Source organism: Quercus robur, chromosome 5 (genome assembly GCF_932294415.1).
Source record: "Quercus robur chromosome 5, dhQueRobu3.1, whole genome shotgun sequence".
NCBI lineage: Eukaryota > Viridiplantae > Streptophyta > Magnoliopsida > Fagales > Fagaceae > Quercus > Quercus robur.
Genome location: NC_065538.1, coordinates 66,587,309 through 66,609,166, shown reverse-complemented (window position 1 = coordinate 66,609,166; position 21,858 = coordinate 66,587,309). Strand labels below are relative to the sequence as shown.

The window sequence follows — 21,858 nt, the reverse complement described above, 5'->3', positions numbered from 1 at the left end:
ATTACTTCCAACAAACTGTTTTCATTCTCACCACCGTCAAATTTGTTTAAACCAACAATGGTTCTTTTCAACAAACACAGATCCCTGTAAATACTAGAAAGAACTGCAGGGGCAAGTGCAATTTGCGTCCCTCTAGCAAGGTGAATAGCAATAGGAAAAACTTGTTTCCTTATCAAATTAGAATTTGGAAGAACAAACACTGACAACCACATAACAAGAAATGCTTCATGCTCAATTTCACTCCCACTATTTATAAACAACTTCAGCCACTCTGATGGGGAAGCCTTGCGAGCTTTACTCCTCCCAGTTTCAACTCTAGCTTGAATCAGTTTATCTTCTATTTCCTTCAACTCCTGGGATTCTATGGAAATGTAAACAGAGTGTCCCAAAACAGAGAAACCTCCTAAAACCATTGTATCCTCCAATGTGAGTGTTGCTTCAGCCCAAGGAAAAATAAATGTTTTGGTTTTACTACACCATCTCTCAGCAATACCAATAACCAAGTCATTGCTTTTTCGGATTACGTAAGTAGAATTCATAATGGCTTCAAAAATACCTGCTTTCTTCCATAAGGATTGAAACTTGGGCCGCAAGGAATCAACCCAAGTTTTCCAATTTCTTGGTGGTTTCCAAGGCCAACTATTGAATGTGAGCTTCAAAGGCCATTTTGAGGGCTCAAAAGTGGGTGGTAGGGAAGAGGAAAAGAGTGAAGGAAGCTCAAAGATTGGTTCATCAGTGAAAGTCACAGAGGGATTGAGGAAATGGGCTGGTCTTAGAGTTGGCTTGTGGTCACCTATGGGAAAAACCATGAACTCCTCTCTAAACTTGAAGATGGTGTTTGGGGGTTCAGTCATTGTTGGATGTCAAGAAAAGTTAGGAAATTGGACTTAAAGATGGATATGTGGTAATGGGTTTTTGTTGTTGTTGTTATTTCATTTATTGCACCTTTCAAACTTGACTTTTACCGTGTGTTTGCAGAACAAAGCTATTGTCTATTGCTGCAGAGAAAGCTGGGTGTTCCAAAAAAAAAAATCCCCATATTCTATTCAGGGGCAATTTTGTCACAAAACTCACTTTTCTCTCTCTCTCTCTCTCTCTCTCTCTCTCTCTCTCAAACAAATGATGATAAGGTCAAATGCGGTGCTTTAATACAGGAGCAAATCGTAACAGAAAGTTCCATTTTTAAAGATGCAGAGTGTGTGAGGGTAATTTGGTGGCAAAGGCACATCCTAGTCCTGATTATTTTGGTAACAAAAGTCTCTCTGACAGGGAAATTTTGGTAACACAAACTATATTTTGGTAGAAAATAGCCAAAAAAGCTGGCTCTTTTCCAATTTTCACAACTATCTTATACGGTAGATTGTAAGTGACTGTCTGTCACTTTGTCGTAGACCCACGTGTGTGTATCCAAAAGGTGTGCTGTGAACCTATGCCTGTGAATGTGTTTCTTCTTAAGAGGAGCAAATCCTTTACAGTGGACTGGTGTCTAGAGTACAATTCGTGGAGTGCAAGGATCAGGCTGTCCATGTATTTTTCACTTCAGTGTAGTGGCTTTGAATTACTATTTTATGAAACGAAGAATTGGGCCCGAGTGATGTATAATAACTAATACGAGGGAGGGCCTGAGGGATGTGGGCTATTGAGCCCACTACACCAAGGGATTATCTTTTTTTTTTTGGTTGATATTTGGATATAATCAGCACAAGAATTACCATAATTCAATCAAAAGACAAGAATTCAAGGTAACAATCAGTCAATTGCCAAATGATACCATCAAGATTCAAGGTAGAAGCCTTTTTTGTATCTTCAGTTCAGCAAAAGGAAAAAAATAAATAAAACAATCATTCAAGGACCAATAAGATACCATCAATATAAAACTCTTGTGCTTATGATTCACAATCACATCAGTTATATAAATGCTACTTCCTCCGTCCCACTTTGTTTGTCCTTTATTCCATTTTTGGATGTCCCAAAATATTGTCCTGTTTCTAAAAATAAAAGTCATTAATTTACTAATGTTCCTATTATACCCCTATTAATTTACTAATTCAATTTTTTGATAAATTTATTTAAGGATAGTTTTGGAAACTTATACATTTTTAAAATGTAGATAAGACAATAAATGATGTTCCCTTAAAAAGTTTGACTTTTCAAACAGGACAAATAAAGTGGGACGGAGGGAGTATAAAATTTCAGATCTAAATGCAAAATACTAATAGCTAATCATAATAAAACCAGATATTTTGAACATATAATCTCTCAAATTCACTAGGATTTTTATAACCACTGCTTGCTTGTAGGAGTGAAAATCTAACACCAGTGTCTCAGTCTATGCTCCAAGAAGAGTTGTACCGTACATGTAATATTGCAATAAATATTAAATTGAAAACTAATAATTTAATTTAAATAATAATAAAAAAACTAGTTTAAAATTATCACCTTAGATCCCAAATCCATCAAGCCAGCTGTTTGGCATCTCTACGAATACTGCATTTCTTAATTTTCTAGGCAATGAAATGTATTTTGTAGATTCATGGTGTTTGTTTAATTTTTTTGACTTTTGTGCAATATAATTTTTGAAGAATGCATTTTGCATTTCTCTTACTCTCTTTTTATTTTATTTTATTTTTAAAAAAGCCAAAATGATAATTCTAAAAATTAGAATTCCCTTTTGCATTCTCATTCTAACAAAATGGATTTGTAGTCAACCGCCCAATGTATTTTTACTGTAAAGGTTTAGGATGTTGTCAAACCATAAATTATAACAATATATCAAAAGTAAATTGGACTATTTGCTGCAAAGTATAATGTCACTTGATTACAATAGAATAATTATAAAATGAATCAATTCATTTTTTTAACATTAAGCTCTTAACTCTAGAAAAAATTTGTTTCTATTAGTTTATTTAGCAAATGGGTCAAGTTACAAGTTTAAGCTCAACTATTAAACAAACCAAACTTAAACTTAATAATATGCTTATATAGACTTAATTCTAAATTGTGTAAATTTGTAAATAAGTTATAAGATATCAAATTTTTATTTATAATTTATTGATAATATAAATAATCAATTTCGTCGTAATAATTTTTAACAACACAAATTTGGTAAATCTAATTTGTATAAACCAATGCATTCTATCTAATTAACTCAAATAATACAATACAATTCAAATTATCATTTATTAATTAATTATTAACATTTTTGTGAAATATTAAATATTAATCACGGCATTTGTTATTTTTATGAAAAAAAAAAAAAAAAAACTAATCAACGAGCTTGTGAATAAATATGAGAATCTTTAATAAAAAAATGAATCAAATTTAAACATGATTTAATTTATTGATAAGTTTGAAACTAACTCGTACTTGAAATAAAATTTAGACTAAGGTAGCGTTTGGATTGGGCTGAAATGCAGTGCATCTACGTTTCAGCCCTTTTTTTATTATTATTTTTTTTTTAAAGCCTGTTTTGTTGACTTTTAGTGCATGAACAGTGCATCCGTGTACTGTTCACGGACCCATAAATTTCACTTTTCAGTAACTTTTTCATTAAAAATGGGTCTCACGATATTATTTACACATTTAAAAATTATTTTGCTACAGTGTTTTCAGTTTCAATTTTCAGTTTCAGTAAAAATAAGCTTAATCCAAACGGACCCTAAAATATAGAGTTGTATTCATTTAAGTCCTTTGCATTTCAAAAGTTTTCATTTTTGACCATTTATATATGATTCATTTTAAGTTAGTCCTTGGCTATGTAGATCCACCCAATAGTCATTTCTATTTTAGCTTTGCTTTAAGGCGGGAAAGCGTGTCAAAAGAAAAGAAAATCGAAGAGCGAGAGAGAGAGAGAGAGAGAGAGAGAGAGAGAGAGATGGAGAAGAAGAGCTCGAACGAAGAGCTACAGAGTGTACTAGAAGCCATCAAATCTTCGGATGTAAGCTTTTTTTCAAAGCTTCCAACTTCAATTCCAATCCTCCATTTTTCAAATTCTAGCTTCTCATTATCTTCTGTATCTTTACAATCTGTAAACTGTTTGCGAATTGTGTTAGGGTTTGAAAATTATTTCATTTCTTGGTTTTTTATAAATGTTTAGAAATAGCATAAACTATTATTTTGCTGCTAATTCATAAAATTAGGATTATTATGCCTTAGTTTTGGTTGATTCGTGGTTTAGCCAAAAAAAGAAAAAACTCTGTTTGGTTGTTGAGAAAATGTAAGAAAACAGTTTGAAAAAAAAAACAAACTGTTGAGAAAATGTTAAGAATTTAGTTGAGGAATGAAGTGGAAATTTGATTCAAACTTTTCATTTATTTTTTAAGAATTTTGCTGTCAATATTTTGCTTTTGATATATAATTAGTATGAGTTTTGTAATCGGATTAGTTTGAAGTAAACTTGGTGCTATGCATTTTGCAATATTTGATAAAATCTTTCACTTGGATATTGTTTGTTACAGGTTGTGGAGAGTCGTGTTCAACTAGTTAAGAAGCTTGGGAACTTGGAAATATCAGATCAATCAGATTTGGTTTCCGTTGTGGAATGTCTCACAGTATCCAATCCAATGGCCGTCGATATTATTTTCTTCATAGTTAATTCCGTTCGTTTTATTGTATGTAAAGCAGGAAAAATTTGTGCATCTTGTCGATTCATCCATACGAAGAAAACACGCTATATATGATCTATAATTGGTCAATGGTTAATTATTGAGTTTTTGGCAATGCCATGTTGAAGTGGGACTTCCTCTTTTTATATTTTCCAGTTTTTGTTTTTACCTATTGTGAATTAATTATGAGTTACTCATTTCTATTTTGTTAGAACTTCTTGGGCACATCGCGTATAACTTGAAATCTAATTTGGTAGAGAGGGAGGGTACAGTTTGTTCAGACGGTTTGAATGTTTGGTTATGTTTGGCAAACAATGACTTGTGAGAAAGTTTCAAAGTACAAATTTTATAATCATTCTGAAGGGGCCTTACCCCAAAAGCCCACTTCCCCTACATGTAGTATGGTGATAGTGACAATATTGTAATTAGTTCCAGGAATTACTTATTATGAGTATTTACAAATTTATGTTGTCAGCAGAAACTATGCAAATCTTCTTGTTTAACTATCTCTGTGGTTGGGAATGATTGAAGTTACTTGCACACTAGATCAATGGTTTTTACAGGCCTTTTCTGTGCTGCTCCTGTAAGTCATTATGTTTATAACGTGAAATGTGCACGTACTTTATGTGAGCTCTAGTTTGAACTCTTTTTGCTTAAAGAAGAAGAGAGGAATAGTTGTTTGCTAAAATTTCTAATTTTGCATCCGCATATTTGAGTTTTATGACAAACAGCCCACAATCACTTTTATTTAGCAAGCAGTCATTACATGAGTCCGCTCTATGATGTGCATTGTTTTCACCTTGACGGCAAGCTTGGCATTCTGGGAAGATTTCACTTGTTTGGACGTGTCTCAGTGCACGTTAAACAAAGCTATTTTACAGGTTGCTGTAAAATATATAGAGACAGATATATCTGGCTGTTTATTACAATTTCTTTCCCTGGGGTCAAAGGTAATAATGTTCATCTGTACTTTTTTTTTTCTTTTTCTATTTTTTATTATATCTGTGCATTTACAAATGCATGTATATCAGTTTCCTAACCTTATTGGGATGATATGGTTTTTACTAACTTGAGAATTATAAATTAGGCAAGCATATGGTGTAAAAAGCATTTGAAGATGACCCTAATGTCAACTGAGGAATCTCAAGAAGAGGAGCATTACAACATTTTCTTTCAGGTAAATAATACTTGAAATGGACTAAGATCTTACATATTTTCTTTCAGGAAAATCATTTGATTGTTTATCCTGTCTCTGGCTTGGCTGTCAACCTGATTGATTTTCTATAGTGAGGATTTGTCTTCAACAGTGATTGAGGGCAAAACTTCTCTCTGAAAATATGCAAGTAGAAGTGCCATTTTTATTATTTATCATCATCCGTTCAACCAAGTAGTACTCAAAGACTTTTCTCCCCATTTGATTGGGATATTTGCTGCCATTGTCTTTGTGTTAGTTGTTGAGAAAGTTGGCTCCTGTACCATTTGCTTGTCTTTTGATTGCATATTTTACTAAGCTATGAAGTCAAATTGTGTGAAAACAAAATTTACTTGATCGGTTAAATTTTTTTTGAGATATTCTTTTGTTAATGTTGAAATTTCTGCTCATGTTGTAATCATATGGTACAATAAGGTGTGTACGGTATACTGCATAGTCAAATCTGAATTATAATTCTTTACAACAGTCAAGGTCTGCACATGCAATTATATGATTTTCTGAATTGTGTTACTCGTTGGTATTCTTTTGTACAAATTCCTGATATTAATCGATCAAAGAATATAATTCATGGCTAATGATAATATTATTTTTTTAAAAGAAAAGAAAGGATAAAAGAAAGAAAAAAGAGAGCATGTTGCTCAATCATGTATGTTGATGTTTTGAAATTAGACTCTGGGTATGGGATAAATTATGATGAGAATTAACGTTGACGGATATCATCCATATAGATTCTTAAGAATACTTGCAATTCAAAAAGATTTAAATATATTTATAAATAGTAAAAAATAGATACATTTTAAGGAGTCAAATGATTTATTTTCTAATATAACTTGAATAGTGAAAACAATGCATATATGGACATAGATACCTATAAAAAAAATTTCATGTACGGATGTAGATAAAAAATCTAATTTTTATAGAATGAAGGTTTTCAATTCATACTTTTCTTATTTTTTTAATCTCTTGTAAGAATCTTTAACACGTTGAATATCCTAAACAGATACAGAATTTAACCCAGGTAAAAAGGTTGAGGTCCCATCAAGATTGATTGATCTGTTCTATCATAGTTTCTCCACACACACACACACACACACATTTATTAATCTTTTTCTTCTTTTAGCATTTCATTATTAACTGTTTATATTTGTTTTTGTTCTTCCAGTTCTTGCAAAAAACCAATTTTATTATTCAACATTTGCCTCTAATTGTTTGTAAAATTTAATATTATAGAAAGAATCATTTATATTTGAAATGCTATCTTGCTTTGGTATGTCAACTATTTTAAAGGAGTGGAATTATCAGAACTTTTATGGGGTTGAATTTTTTTTGGAATGGGCTAAAATCCCTATTCCCAATGTCATTGCTTGATTGGATGATTGGCAGCATTCCTTTCTTCTTATTTAGATTTTTCTCAATGTATCATATCTCTAGATGACATGTTTCATTTGATTTTTGAAACTTTGCCGAATCCTGTCATGACTCATTGGTTTGATCAACTCTTTGTTAATGTTATGTCCCAACTACCTTATTGCTATGAAACTGTAATTTTGGTTCTTGCTTTTTGCCCCCACAGTACATCCCCAATGTACTCGGGTTGGCTATTTTTTTCTTAATAAAATTTTTTCGTTACCTATCAAAAAAAAAAAACACCTCACTGCTATGAAACATTGACAGCTTAAACTCATCTTTTGCAGTTGCTTTTGGATTTGTTGAGCTTCTCTGCTGCTAGCTTTTCGGCTTTGGCAAGATACCCTGTTTCAGATGACAAACCCTTGATGGATATAGTGGAGAAATATATCTTGGAACAGTTAGACGTAACAAAAGATTCAGTATCAGAGGTTAAGGTACTGAATTAGTGCACTATGTCCTTGATGGTAATTTTTTAGTAATTTATTTTAGGGAGCTGCTAATGTCTCTAAATAATTTTATTAATACATGATATTTATCTTATCATTTGCAAAGAAGTGACTATAAGTGGATGCTGCCAAAGTATTAGAGTAATCTGGGATCCTGTTCTTTATTAACAACATAGCTGGTATAAATAGCTGCATAAGCAGCATAGCTGAGATAAAGTAGCCGCGTAGCTGTTTTTCCACACTTCCACACACATATCACTAGCAACATGTCTCTCACCTCTCTCAACTCCCCTTCACTAGATCTCATCTCCCTCTCAACACCAATTTCTCTTCTAATTCACCGACTTTGTTTCCTCTTCAAACCGATATACCTCAAACTGATCGCATGGACTCAACTCTATTTGAGTGCTGCAGTAATGTGGTGGTGATAAGAATTACTGTTGATAGTGATGGCTGGGTTCAGGCTTAGGGGTGGTTCTTGATCGTTAGGGGTCTTGGGTGGTCATGGGTTCAATAATGGTTGGGTGATTCTATTTCAGCTAGGCTGTTTACATGGCATTTTATGCCACCCATGCATTTTTTAATTGTAATTGAGCCACTTAACTTATACATCAGCAATCAGGTTAGAGTAAGGATGAAATTGAAATAGCTTAAATTAATTGAGTTAATTGCTACTTTCTAAAATCTAGGGATCAAATTGGATACTAATGTAAACTTTAAGAACTAGATATGCTTTTATCCCTTAAAAAGTGTATTATATTTTATTCTTTTTTAGCATATACCATAATCACGACCAATTTCATAGCCATATTATATAATTTCCATCCAAAGAGAGAATGTTAGGCTTGCAAAGCCCATGATGTATCAATCATTCATAAGTAATAAGCATATGACGAAGATGTTGCCTGGAGTTTTTGTGTGTGTGTGTGTGTGTGTGTGAGAGAGAGAGAGAGAGAGAGAGAGAGAGAGAGAGAACAGTATGGATGAAATGGACAAATGAGAATGTTGAGACTGATAATTGGATAGAATAGAAAGAATAGAATAAAATCTATTGCATTTGTAGAGTTATAGTTAGCATTAAGATCTAGGATCAGTTGAGGACAAAACCAGAAGAATATTTTCTGAAGAATCTGGTCGAGTGGGGAAATATATGTTTGCACCTATAAGAAATGTAATGCTGTAGGTGCTAAAGAAAAGAAGGGAATGGTGCAAAAAATTTGGTTGAGTTTCCAAGCAAACATATGGTACTTTAAAAATATTAGGATAAACCTTTGTTGAGAGAGAGTGAGAAGGGAGGAAAAAGTTTTAAGAATTATGAGTTTCAAATGAGTTCATTCAAACTAAAAGCATCTGTATGTTATTTCCTTCTTCATTCCACCTTGTGGTGCATAACGACCATAGTTATAAGGTATATGCAATGATGAATCTCTGTTCATTGGAAGATTATCACAATTTACAAGATAGTTGCTATTCATAGTCTCATGGAAGTATCTTGTAAAATAGATATATTGAAATAGGATTTCTTGGAAGTAATAACTGAAATAGGATTTCCAGGTAAATTATTTTCAGGGACCTTCTGAGTTGGCTGACCATCAATTTAATAGTTTACTTTAGACATCTTAGAGCCAGAAATGGGTGTATTTTTGCTTTTTCCTTTTCTTTCAGGGACCCTCCCATTTCTTCCCTTAATGGATGTAAAGGAATTTTCTTGGCTGAATTTAAATAATTACTTAAAAATCTAGTTCGTTATTATGGTTTATTTATATCCAAATTAAAAAAAAAAAAAAAAACCTACTTTGCATCTCTCACTAAAGGAAGTCTTTTATCATTTTGAAGCAGAGAATTGGTTCATTTGGCTCAGAAGTGGTAAAAGTTACACAGTTGGTCATTGATGCTGTGATAAGGCTATGCAGAGTGTATTCTCAGGCTGTTAATCGGGAGTTCTGTGATGGAAATCCAGAGAAAGATAAAAATTGCATGGAATTTGAAGCAACTAGTAATGTGACTCATGTGAGTAACATAACAAAATGTGCAATAGAAAAATTGTGTGAATTGGGCATCCTTGCAGCTAATGATGGTGGAAGTTTAGTTACCATTCTTAATGTTTCGTGGAAAGGTGTGGTAAGCTTGCTTCAGCTTGGTAAGGAGACTTTAGCAGTGAAGGTGAGCGTGGCAGATATCATTCTTACTCTTCTTTCACTAGTTAATGAGTCCCTGAGGTGTGCAGCTAAAGCTTGGAACTCTTCCCTTAAGGAAACCATTTCTGTAACTGAAGCTAGAAGAATATTTGTTCCAGTAAAGTTCTACCTGATTAATGCAGTTAAAATATCCTCTCTATATCCAAGTCAAGCATATCTGGTATACCGGGAGATAACACACTGCATTATGATAATTTTAACATTAAAAATTTCAATGAGCAATGAAGAACATATGAAAACTGCCAGTGAAGTGATAACAGAGCTTTTGGAGCAAACATCCATGGATTTGCTCAAGTCTTTGCTAAATTCAGTTGAAGTGAAACCAGAGCTAAAATTAAGAATTCTGGACTGGTTGTTCATTGGCGAAAGCCACTCAAACTCTAGCAATGGGGATTCAAGTAGTGATTCTAGAATAACTTCAATGGATCAAATCTTTTTGGTCAGTTGTGAAGACATGACTGGGGAGAGAACGCTGTTGCTCGGTCGAGTTGTATTGTTTCTTAATTTCCTGAAATATTCTCTTGATCTTGATGAAGATCTAAAACTTGGAATGACCAGTAAGCTTGGATGGTTCTTAGACATATTAGTTGATGAAGAGGTATATTCCTCCATCCTTGTCATGCAAATTCCTGAATTATATGGTTCTGGAAAACAAGCTGAAATAGATTGGCTACCTATGTTTTCTTCTCTTTTGCATGCACTGGAAACCTTCATGATTGTGGTCTCTTCAAGTGCTGCTTGGGGGGAACTTGAGTCTTTCCTGCTTGTGAATTTCTTTCATCCTCACTTTCTTTGCCGGGAGATTGTGATGGAACTTTGGTGTTTTATGGTGCGTTATGGTGAGATAAGTTTGGTGACAGGTGTTATTGATCAACTTTGCTCTTTAATGAAATTGGTGGCAGCTCCAGAATCAGTTTTTGTTAGGGGTTCTGCAATGAGAAAAATGGCAGGATCAATTAGCAGGATTCTTACTTATGGTCCACAATCTGTTGTTGACCATGTTTACAAGTCCATTGCTGGTGATGACAGATCTCAATTATCATCAGTTATGTGTGTAGCCCTGTTCATGGAAGGCTTTCCACTGAATTTGCTTTCAGATGGGATGAGAAGTATTGCTACTCAGAGAATCTTTACTGATTACTTTGGCTTCTTAGAGGGTTTTGATGACAAATCAATGAGAGCTTGTAATTCTGGTGTATATGGGGTTCCAGTCTTTGCTCTTTCTGCCTCCTTGCAGTCTCTGTAAGTAATCAAATTCCTAGAAGCTTGAGCATGAGCTGTTTTAGTTCAGTGATAATAACCAAGTACCATTTGGGAATTTTGACTTTATTAGCAAGACTTTTTTAAAGGCCCCAAATTTTAGGACTACCAGTTTCGGTGTTCAAATTTTTTATAATTCATGAATAGTATTAGTATTTGAATAGATTTTCCAGAAGCTTTGAGATGATGTGTATAAATTCTGGGTCACTAAGTCATTATTTTCTCCTGCATGCATTGCTTTGAGTTCCATTACTCTTTTGCTTGGGATGGATTCTTTTAACTTAATTTCAGATTTCTTTCATTAATTAATGATTCTTTTTTCATATCCTGTAGCCAGGTGAGTATGCCTAATATTGACGCAAAGATGCTGAAATTTCTAGGTTCTATTATTCATAACTACAGAAATACCTTGGATCAACTAACAAAGGACCATTACTGTAAACTCTTAAGTGAAACATTAGGAATCATCTCAAATATGAAGCATCTATATGCAGCTGTTGAGATGGAAGAAGTCATCTTGGGGCTTAAAAGCTTATTTATCTCAGGGTCAACAGCCTCAGATACTCAATTGTATCAGTGCAAACCAAATCTAGCTCTTTTCATGGCAGGACTCGGTCACATGGAAATTACTGAAAGTGATGAAAGTGCGAAGTGTTCCGCCATCTGGGAATTGTATCACATGCTACTAAGAGAGCAGCATTGGGCATTAATTCATTTGGCAATAACAGCATTTGGATATTTTGCTGCCCGCACTTCTTGCAATCAACTATGGAGATTTGTGCCCCAGACTGCAGCTCTTTCATATGATCTATCAGGAGATGAGGCAAATGAAGAGAGATTTATGTCTGAATTGAAGGCATTTCTTGAGAAGGAAACGGCTCTTCTTACAATTACACCAAGCTCTGAGCAGCTTGGGTTGCTCATAAGGGATGGTCTAATGCTGAAAGAAGTGGTTCGAAAGTTTTCAGAAATTGATGCAAAGGCTATGGGATGTGAAAGCATGGTGATTGATGAGGAGAAGCAACTCAACAAGAAAAGGAAGCTTCCAGATGGCATTAGTGAGGGAGTGGAATTGCTGCAGAGCGGATTAAAGGTTATTGATGATGGTCTTTTCGAGTGGCAGCAAAATCACAGTGCCATTGCACTTAATGCCAAGTTCTTGACTCACATTTCTCGCCTTAAAGATGCAGTCGCTCAGTTAGTGGGCTTGGCTGGTAGTGGTTAACTTCCTGTGATTACAGTCGTCTTCTGGAAAATTGATGGTGGCCGAATAACCAAGGTACCGAATTCAAATTTGTGTAGTAAGTGGAGGAATAGAGAAAAGTACAATTGAATGGTAAGCTGGGAGTAGTTCTTTTTTCACTGGTTTTGAGGCATGCTTGAGGTTTCATGTATCGAAATAAACAATTGACTTCTCTCGAGAAGATACTATTACAGTATTATGTACATACATAGCTTGTAGTTGTAACATCAGCCGATCACTAGAAATTTCTGAACTGTATCTTGCTTATTCTAGGATTTCTTCCATTGTGATTAATTTACCTTGCACAACATAGTGATAAAAATCTTAATTCATTTTCACTTGAATTTTTTGTTTCCTTTTGAAGAACTGAACTTCTGATGATGACAGTCAATATATATACTCTGATTTAAAAAAACAAAAGGAAAAGAAATTATAATAAATTATGAAAATATATTATTTAAAATAAACTATAAAATTTGTATTTGGAATTTTAATAATAGAGTATAATCATAATAGTCTTTGGACGAGGGTCATTGAGGCAAAATGTGGGGACGAATTGGGTGGTTGGCGTACAAAATTGGTGTCAAAGACCTATGGTGTTAGTATGTGGAAATCAATTAAAAGTAGTTAGTTGGATTTTTCAAAATTTTTTCAGTATGATGTGGGTGATGGTACTAGTGTGAAGGTTTGGGAGGATGTATGGTGTAGCCGTGTAGGGATTGTTCTCTTAAAGAACTGTTTCCAGCATCGTATAGTACCAGGTGGGTAAGGGAGTCTTCTATGTCAGAAGTTATGCGTTTCTCTAATTGGAGGCTTCATTGTTACATTCTATTCTGTTGTTCAGTGCAGGATTGGGAGTTAGAAGCGTTGGCTTTGTTTTTGGATATGCTTTATTCCTTGGATGTGTGGGGTGTTGGTGCTGGCAAAGTTTGTTGGAAGCTAGCAATGAAAAGAGATTTTGAGGTTCGAGGTTTTTATCACTCTTTATATTATATCCTTCTTCTGCCCATTCTTTTCCTTAGAAAATGGTGTGGGAATCAAAGATTCCTCCTAGAGTAGTGTTCTTTTTTTGGATTGCTACTTTAAGTAATATTTTAACTACAAATAACGTTTAGAAGAGGCATATTGTAGTGCTAGATTGGTGCTATATGTGCAAAAGGTGTTGGGAGTCAGTGGATCACCTTCTTCTTCATTGTCTTGTAGCATATGAGATGTATTGTATGATATTCTGTTTGTTTAATATCCATTGGGTTATGTTGTGTAAAGTTATTGAACTATTAGCTTCTTGGGAGGGCAAATTTGGTAGACACTAAAATATAGATTTCTGGAAGTTTGTGATGCATTGGTTGTTTTGGTGCTTATGGCAGGAGCAGAATGCTAGATGCTTTAAGAATTGTGAATGGTCTATCCTTGATATAAAGTCTTTTTTTGTCTGTAATTTCCTTGAATGGAGTTTAGTTGATCATTGTAATCTGGATTCTTAATTTTTGCCACTATAGTAGATTTTATAGTGTGCTTGACTGGCTTTTTCTTATTTTTAATAAAATTTCTTATGTTTTTATCCAAAAAAATAGAACTTTTAGTTTTAGTCATAGATTTCATCTGGTGCAAATTATTTGATATAATTAATTGATAATTTTTTTTTTGGGTTTGGGTGTGGGGGGGGGGGGGGGGGGGGTGGGAGAACATAGTAAGCCGTAGCAATCTGGTAAGTAAACAACCTATATTGTTTAGAATGAGATAGTATACATGAAACCAAAAAAAAAAAGCATAAAATATATCGTATAGTATTTGTAGTGAGTTATGCGAAGAACATACTATAGATAAGATTAAAGGTTTTGTATAAACAAATTTTTTTTTTTTTTTAATTTCATTTAATATTGTTACACACCGGATATTATTATGCACATGTGTCCTATCTAAGTATGTGGTATAATTGTGGTCTAATTTTGTGTCATATGTCCTATCTAAGTTTTTAAATTTTTTGTTATAGGTGATTAAGTTAATATTGTGCAAAAAATGAAAAGTCTAATATAAATAAACCATAAAAACCCAATAGACAAAAAAGAGAGAGTAAGACTCATGTATATATCTATACTTAAAAAATGTGTAACTCTTATACTAGATATAATTTGAACCCATGTATGTATGTAATTGTGATTATTTTTAATTGTACCATGCATATGCAAATGTTAAATACTAGTGAGTATAATATGTGTAGCTTAAAAAGGGAAAAGGGGAAAAAGTATTAAAAATTATCTTATGCTCAATCATCCAATTTGCATCTTTAATTTTTTTTTATAGAGACAATAAAATTTAAACCTATAGCACCCACTCCATGATGATTACTCTTAATTATTAGGCAATATTTTATCAATCTACGTATTTTTTTTTTTTTAAATTTTAGAAACAAACATATGCAAGTACATACACTTTATTTTTGGGTACCAGTATGCATTTTCACAAACTGATGCGTTAGCAATTACAATAGAATATTTTACTTAAACATATTTTTATACATTACCATGTTGTTAAACATAGATTTTTTTATACAAATGACAATTTTTTAAGATGAAGATGGCATCTATTTGTTTTTTATATTTACCTGTTAATCTTCAATTTTGTATATTATTGTTTGTCCTTCATATGCAACATCATTCTTCAGGCATCAACTTTGCATATTCACGTAATGATGTGAAAGACCGCAACCTCGATGAGATCGTGATAATCCCCCTCCATAGTAGAAAGCCCACACAAAACTTATTTTCCCCCTAAATTGAGAGTGTACAATGGAGTTGTCAATACTTATTCTATTTACAACCAAAAAAAAAAAAAAAAAAATCAAATTTGAATTAAACACTTGAATTTCATTGAATAATTGGACAAACATATGTTTAAATGCAAATACAACAATAAAATGATTAATATAATTTTAAGCACTTCAATGGAATGAATTGATAGTTAATTCAATTCCACTATTTTTTTTCAAAAAAAAAAAATTTATTAACATTTATTAATTAAAGTATCAAATTGAGTTAGAACATAATAAAAAAAAAAAAATTGTGATTAAGGGTATCTATTCATATATCTTATTTATCCTGAAAATAGAAAGTCCACATAGATCGAAATTGCGTGACATTATCCGATAATTATTCCTAATACTGTAATCAGTATAACTCTTAGATGCTGTTACCATGATCTATGAAGATATATAATGATGAGTATATAAAATGTCTGTTGTTACCAATCTTTAAGAAAAAGAAGATTGTTTGTATTTAATTCCAAAATTACAAATTAAATTTGTGATACAAAGCACTTTGTATCATAAATTCTTTTGTAAATGTTTTGTTTATTTCTTTAAGAGAGAGGATTTATGATACACACGCCAACATTTTTTAAATTATATAATTATTAATAACTTCTTAAATTTATATTAGATGATTAGAATTTTGGAATGTCACGATTGAACCTAATTACTTTCATTTTTGTGTTATAAATGTAGATACTAAAAAGAGTCCTATAAGTAATTGGCTAAATTAATCTTTGCCTGAGTTATATTAATTGTATCTAGTGTTCTTTCCATATACAATAAGAAAAAAAAAATTAAAAAAAAAAACTATAAAAATGTTATAGGTATATAACGTTTAGAATTATTTTTCTAAGATCTAAGGTTCTATCCTCACTTACATCAAAAAACCAATTGGTGTCTTAGTCTAATGATAAAGAGTTATTATCAGGAGCAGACTCCATAGGTTGAAACTTTCATAAAAAAAAAAAAAAAAAATTTTATGGATAACATTTAAATAAAATAACATAAACATAAACATAACGATATACAAGTTAATAAATTTTTACTCAAACATTTTTTAAGTAAAAAATACAAACATTAGACAATATGGAATTTATTCTATCAATATTTGAATTTATTACGGGTTTTACAAATCATTTTATTGCTTACTTGATCACAATATGATAACTTTCTCCTACGTATTGAGCAAACCTAGAGTATGGTGTTGGATGCTCAAGATAGGATTTTTGTCAAATTTTCTTTAATTTGTTATATTGAAAGGATGTTCAGAATCGGAATGGTAGTTTTCAATTATAATTTATAATAATAGAAAATATAAATAAGAAGCCAAAAATTCAAAGGTATATATATATATATATATATAGAATGTATTAAGGTACTGTACCTAAATTTTGTTCTATATTAATCATTTTACTTTTTTTAGTATTTCATTTAACTGTTTATATATATATATATTTTGTGTGTCTTCCAGCTCAAAAATCAATTTTATTATTCGAAATTTTCCTGTAATTGTTTTGTAAAATATAATATAATATACAGAATCATTTATATTTGAAATGCTATCTTGCGTTGTTATGTCGACTATTTTGAAGGAGTGGAATGATCAGACCTTTAATGCCTAATGGGGTCGACTTTTCTTGGACTGGGCTAAAATCACTATCCCCAATGTCATTGTTTGATTGGATGATTGGCATCAGGGGCGGAGGGAAGGGGGGGGGGGGGGGGGGGGGGGCAGGTGCCCCCCCTGAACTTTCAATTTTTTTTACTAATATGCGATAATAATAATGCATTGAACTGAAATGTGTTATTTGCCCCCCTTACACAAAAGACAAAAAAAAATTTTCTATTTATTGGGAACAACCTACAGCTAGCTACATGGTTCAGAACTCAACAGTAACTCTAAAATTACTGTAACTTTAATATAAAACTATTGATCCCACCTAGTAATGATTAAAAAAAAAAAAAAAATACTGCTAATGCTATATGCCTATAAGGAATAGGAATCACGGCAGCCTAATACTAATAGAACTCTGTGAAAAAAAAAAAATATATATATATATATATATATATATATTTATTTATATAATACTGTATAAAGCACGCCTCCCCTAAAAAAAAAAAATAAATAAAGACTCGGTATTCTTTTAAAATTAAGTAAGAGGGGATAATTAACTTTTTCATAGTTCGTTATTTTGTTAATATAGTAAGAGTAAATTTGATAATTCATTTGGTTCAGTACTTCTAAGTTCTGCTCTTCCTCAAAATCTCTCCAATTTTGGAGAATTAAAAATGAGGGGTTAGAAGTAATTAGAACCCTTCCAAATCTCTCCCCCTCTTAAAAAAATCCAAATAAGGTAATTTAACTTACTCTCCCTCTCTTTACTTTACTTCCCTATACTCCCCCTCCATCCAAACAAGCTATTAAAGTTTCTGTTGCATTTTTAAAAGCATTCAAGCTAAGTTTTTAAAAGCATTCAAGTCATTGAGTCACGTTTAAATATTCACAGATATATTGCGTACTTTAAATATTCATGTTTAAATTTTTTTTAGATTAGTTTTTTACTTTCAATCTTATCTTTTAATCTTGCCCCCCCTAAACTACATTCCTGGCTCCGCCACCGCACCAGTGACACAGTGTTTGATTGCTTCGTTCATTTATTATTATATTATATCCATTCTTCCCTTCCTCCCACTCTTATAGATATAAGCCTCTTGTCAATTTCAGATCTTATAAAATAATTAGTATGACAAATCTTTTGTTTTTAACCTTTATTTCTTATATAATTGTAGCTTGTATACGAAATTAGTGAAATTCCTTTGATTTTAATTAGAAATAAGTTCTTAAAGGTAGCATATATGGTCTAGCTCTATGGTTGACATGGTGATTGATCTATTAAATAAAACAAATTCATTGAACCTGATACCTTTTTGGAGTGCTTCTACTGCTTTATATGCAGTTTATGTAAAGATATTTGGGGTTAGATCTTAGTTGGGTATACAATTTAACAATTGTATAATTAAAGGTTGCCTGAAAGTACATAAAACACAAAGACCCTGTGAGAGAGGGAGAGAAGATGATGCTAATGATGGAGAGTAGAGAGTTAATGCTGTTTTTTATTTTTCTATTTTTAATAAGAAGAGTTAATGATTTAATTACTAATTTCTAGAGAACAATAATGACATGACCATGAGTTTTTTTTTTCCACCCTTAGATCTAATACAAAACAATGGTTCAAAAAATGTGTAACTCTTATGAAGTTATATTAGATGTAACTTGAATCCATCTCATATATATATATATATATATAATTGAGTTCAAATTCTTTTAAAACTCTATATTAAATGTTAGAATAGATAGTTCATATATAAAAAAAGTAGTAATAAATTAATGTCAATCAATAACTATCATAATTATCAATTTCATATTTAGACATAAATAAGTAAGAAAAAAGAGAAGGAACTGTAATTGATAAAGTATGAATAAAATTAAATTACATAATTCTGGAAAGAAAGATTAACATGTTGTATAGTGAGTTGACAAGAGAATAATAACTTATTAACATTACTAATTGATAGATTTGTTAATTTTTAAAAGAAATACTCTTTTAAAAAAAAAATCTATTAAAAGTAATATTAGTTCCTCAAAAAATATATTAAAATACTCTCTCATGGAGATAACATAATAATATAATCTTCACACAAAAAAGGAAGGAATGGAACGAGTTGATTTGTCTGGGGCAGGCTAGATAGGGACAAGACTCAATAGAGGTCCACTTTTTCCATTTGGGGGAGGTGCTGAGGGTAGTTGGCAAATAAAGAATAAAAAATAAAAAATTCAAAGACACTATCAATTCGTTGCTAAGAGGCCAAATAGGCCATCGTTTCATAGAACATAAAAAAAGTCAGTTACCAAGTAAATATTCTCTCTTTTTATTATTCTCTAGTTGTAGCTGATTTTAGATCGAGGAACATAAGTAGTGAGTGAAGAATTTGGCTCGCAGTAAAAATTCATGGTGACACTTTCTAGATCTTGAGATTTTGGATTCAAGTTCATCCTTCCTCTCTCCTCTCTCAAAAAAAGGGGAAAAAAAATCCTTCCTCATTGTTATAAGCAAAAAAAAACTTGACTCATAAGGGATATTGAAGCTCATATGATCATGTCATGTGCGAAGGGTTGTCAAGTTAATAAGTTGAGTACTAAGAACCTTGTCCCTTAACTTGGTATTTTCTGGTGTTTCTAAGATAACTAAGGTAATTCAAATCCCTATTCTTTGATCTTTCTTGTAACTATCGAATTTAAAATATATATATATATATATAAATTGGACAACACATTTGTGATTCATTCTATTCAACCCTTTGAAATTTAAAAATATTTAGGTTACTATTTATTCACTATAAAATAATAACAAACTGATGTTTGTAAATATTGAGTTTTCAAATTGCCTGGTTAGAGTATTCCCCTTTCGATCTTCTAAATTGAAATTTTCACTACATTATTGTAGATAAATACAACATTGATAGTAATGAATATTGTAAAATACAATATCTTTTAAATTAGATTATTCTTATATTTATAAGTATTTAATGAGATAGTGTCACTCACAATATATGAGATTCATACATGTTATAAGAGGAGGTCTCATGAGATCATCTAATAAGATAATTTTCTTTACACAACTCTATTTAAAATATATATATATATATATATATTTTTTTTTTATGTAATTTTATTTTTTCGAACGAAAAAAATTTTTGTTTACTATTTATTTATTAAAATTTTAATATAATTACTGAATTTTTTTAGGGAAACAAAATTATTGCAATTGTCAAATCATGTAGATCATATTCAAGTGCTTAGCCCACAAATTTTTTTTTTTTTTTTTTTTTTTTTTTGATAAAGCTAGATATGATTAACCCACAATAAATACGTAACATCAATCTTTCAAATAATTGGACATTATGAATTTATGATTATCTTATCAAGTTTTCTAATCATATGCATGCTTAAGAAACACTATCTTATCATAAACAGGGGAAAAAGAACTCTACCTTTACATAATCTTTTTGATTTCTCAGATTCTCAGGCTCTTAGTTGAATATTCTATTGACTTTGTGCCTCATTCAGCCGAAAAAAAATTGATTCTGTGCCTATGAAATATAGTGCTTCTCACACTCACTCACAATCCAATACAGGGATTGTAGAAAAGCTTTCCAACAAGTCCTTTATTCTATATTATAATTATAATATCATATCTAAAAACAAGTACAGGTAGCAAAGAAGTACGAGTGCCATTTCTTCTCTATTTCAATATTAAGTCCTCAGTTAGCCGCTACAGCCTCTGAAACCATAACTTCTTGCTACATTCTCATGAACAAAGTACCATTGCAAAACCTAGTACCATGGAAAGTCCTTTTGCCAATTCACTTCATCGTTGCTGAAATAAAACCCATCCTCTTTGACCAACCAAGAGCACTTCCTAGCAGTCCCACATCGATAAGCATCTCTGGAAGCCTTAAACGCATCAAAACTCTTCCTCATTTGGTCCCATTTCATGGTGCACCAAAAATGAGTGGTGCCCCATATGTTGGTCTTGAGCCTCCAGCTGAAATCGTCATGCTCTTGAAGTGCACGTCCTCCCAATTCACTGTCTTTTGAAGCACACCAAATGACCAGAGGCAATGAGGAGTTGTTTGTGAACCCATTGACCACACGAACTTCATATTCAGAACCACCATTTAAGGGCTCTGCAGGTCGTAACATTGACATAAAAATAACTAACAATACAATGGCTACAGAGAGGGTAAGCAAAAGTCTGATAGAAATCTTCATACTCTCTGATAGTGCAATTTTCAGCCTGTAAAGTGTAGTTTTATACTCACAGTATAGAGCAAGTTGCCACTAGGTATTGGATATATAGTGAAGTCGCGCAGTGCTATACTATACATAGAAAATCTGAACAGATTCTCAAAAAAGGAAAAAAAAAAAAGAATATCTGAACAGAATCGCTTTCATTAATGTTGTGGCCCCATGTTCCGCGTACCAAATGCTCCAAGAATTTATTTTAAGGTGTTCATTAAAAAATTTAAATTAAACAAAATTTAATAAAAATAAAACTTGAATATGCTGACATCACCAAAAAAAAAAAAAATACAAATACATTAAATTTTAAAATTTTCTTTTATGAGTCTTTCATATTTTGAAATTATTATACAATAACTTTATTATCAATACCATTAGTTACATCTTTTTCAACATACAAAACAAAGCAATCATTAAACTACTGATCTCCAATTAAATTACCAACATCCTGTCTAAATAAGTAGCAATATAAATAAAATGTATTATCATTTTTTATGGCTCGTTTCAACCAATTTTTGTATTCTTTAAACTAATTAGGATTAAATTGATGCAATGCTCTACTAATTTCTTTTTTAGGTAAATCATGGTCAAGAGGCTGACAAGAACCTTTTTGTAAATATGCTCTTCTTATTTCATCCTAATCATTTGGATTAAAAGATGAGAAATTATTTCATAGCTTAGTATCTAAAAGAATATTATTCAAGTCAATACGAATGTACTTAGAAGATGAATTTTGTAATACAAGTGATTTCCTTATAAGAAATTTGTCCATAGTCTAGCAAAAAAATAAAGGGTAAACTATAAGTTCATTC

General features: G+C 31.8%; 2 protein-coding genes across 3 annotated transcripts; one reads left to right on the top strand and one right to left on the bottom strand.

The window, feature by feature from the left end:
• The first annotated feature begins 3,772 nt into the window (after nucleotides 1-3,772).
• LOC126726744 (uncharacterized) lies at nucleotides 3,773-12,718 on the top strand. Of its 2 annotated transcripts, none has more exons than XM_050432093.1 (7): nucleotides 3,773-3,937; nucleotides 4,458-4,551; nucleotides 5,421-5,554; nucleotides 5,692-5,781; nucleotides 7,512-7,661; nucleotides 9,513-11,113; nucleotides 11,465-12,718. In XM_050432093.1, exons 1-7 carry the CDS (start codon nucleotides 3,875-3,877, stop codon nucleotides 12,354-12,356), a joined length of 3,024 nt encoding a protein of 1,007 aa, XP_050288050.1. In that variant the 5' UTR covers nucleotides 3,773-3,874; the 3' UTR covers nucleotides 12,357-12,718. The 2 variants fall into 2 exon arrangements, with proteins under 2 accessions (XP_050288050.1, XP_050288049.1); XM_050432092.1 differs by having other exon boundaries at nucleotides 9,510-11,113.
• A 7,545-nt stretch (nucleotides 12,719-20,263) lies between these two features.
• Nucleotides 20,264-21,016, bottom strand: LOC126729150 (S-protein homolog 5-like). The gene has a single exon (XM_050434844.1). The coding sequence runs from the start codon at nucleotides 21,014-21,016 to the stop codon at nucleotides 20,579-20,581; it is 438 nt and encodes a 145-aa protein (XP_050290801.1). The 3' UTR covers nucleotides 20,264-20,578.
• Between the last annotated feature and the right edge of the window lie 842 nt (nucleotides 21,017-21,858).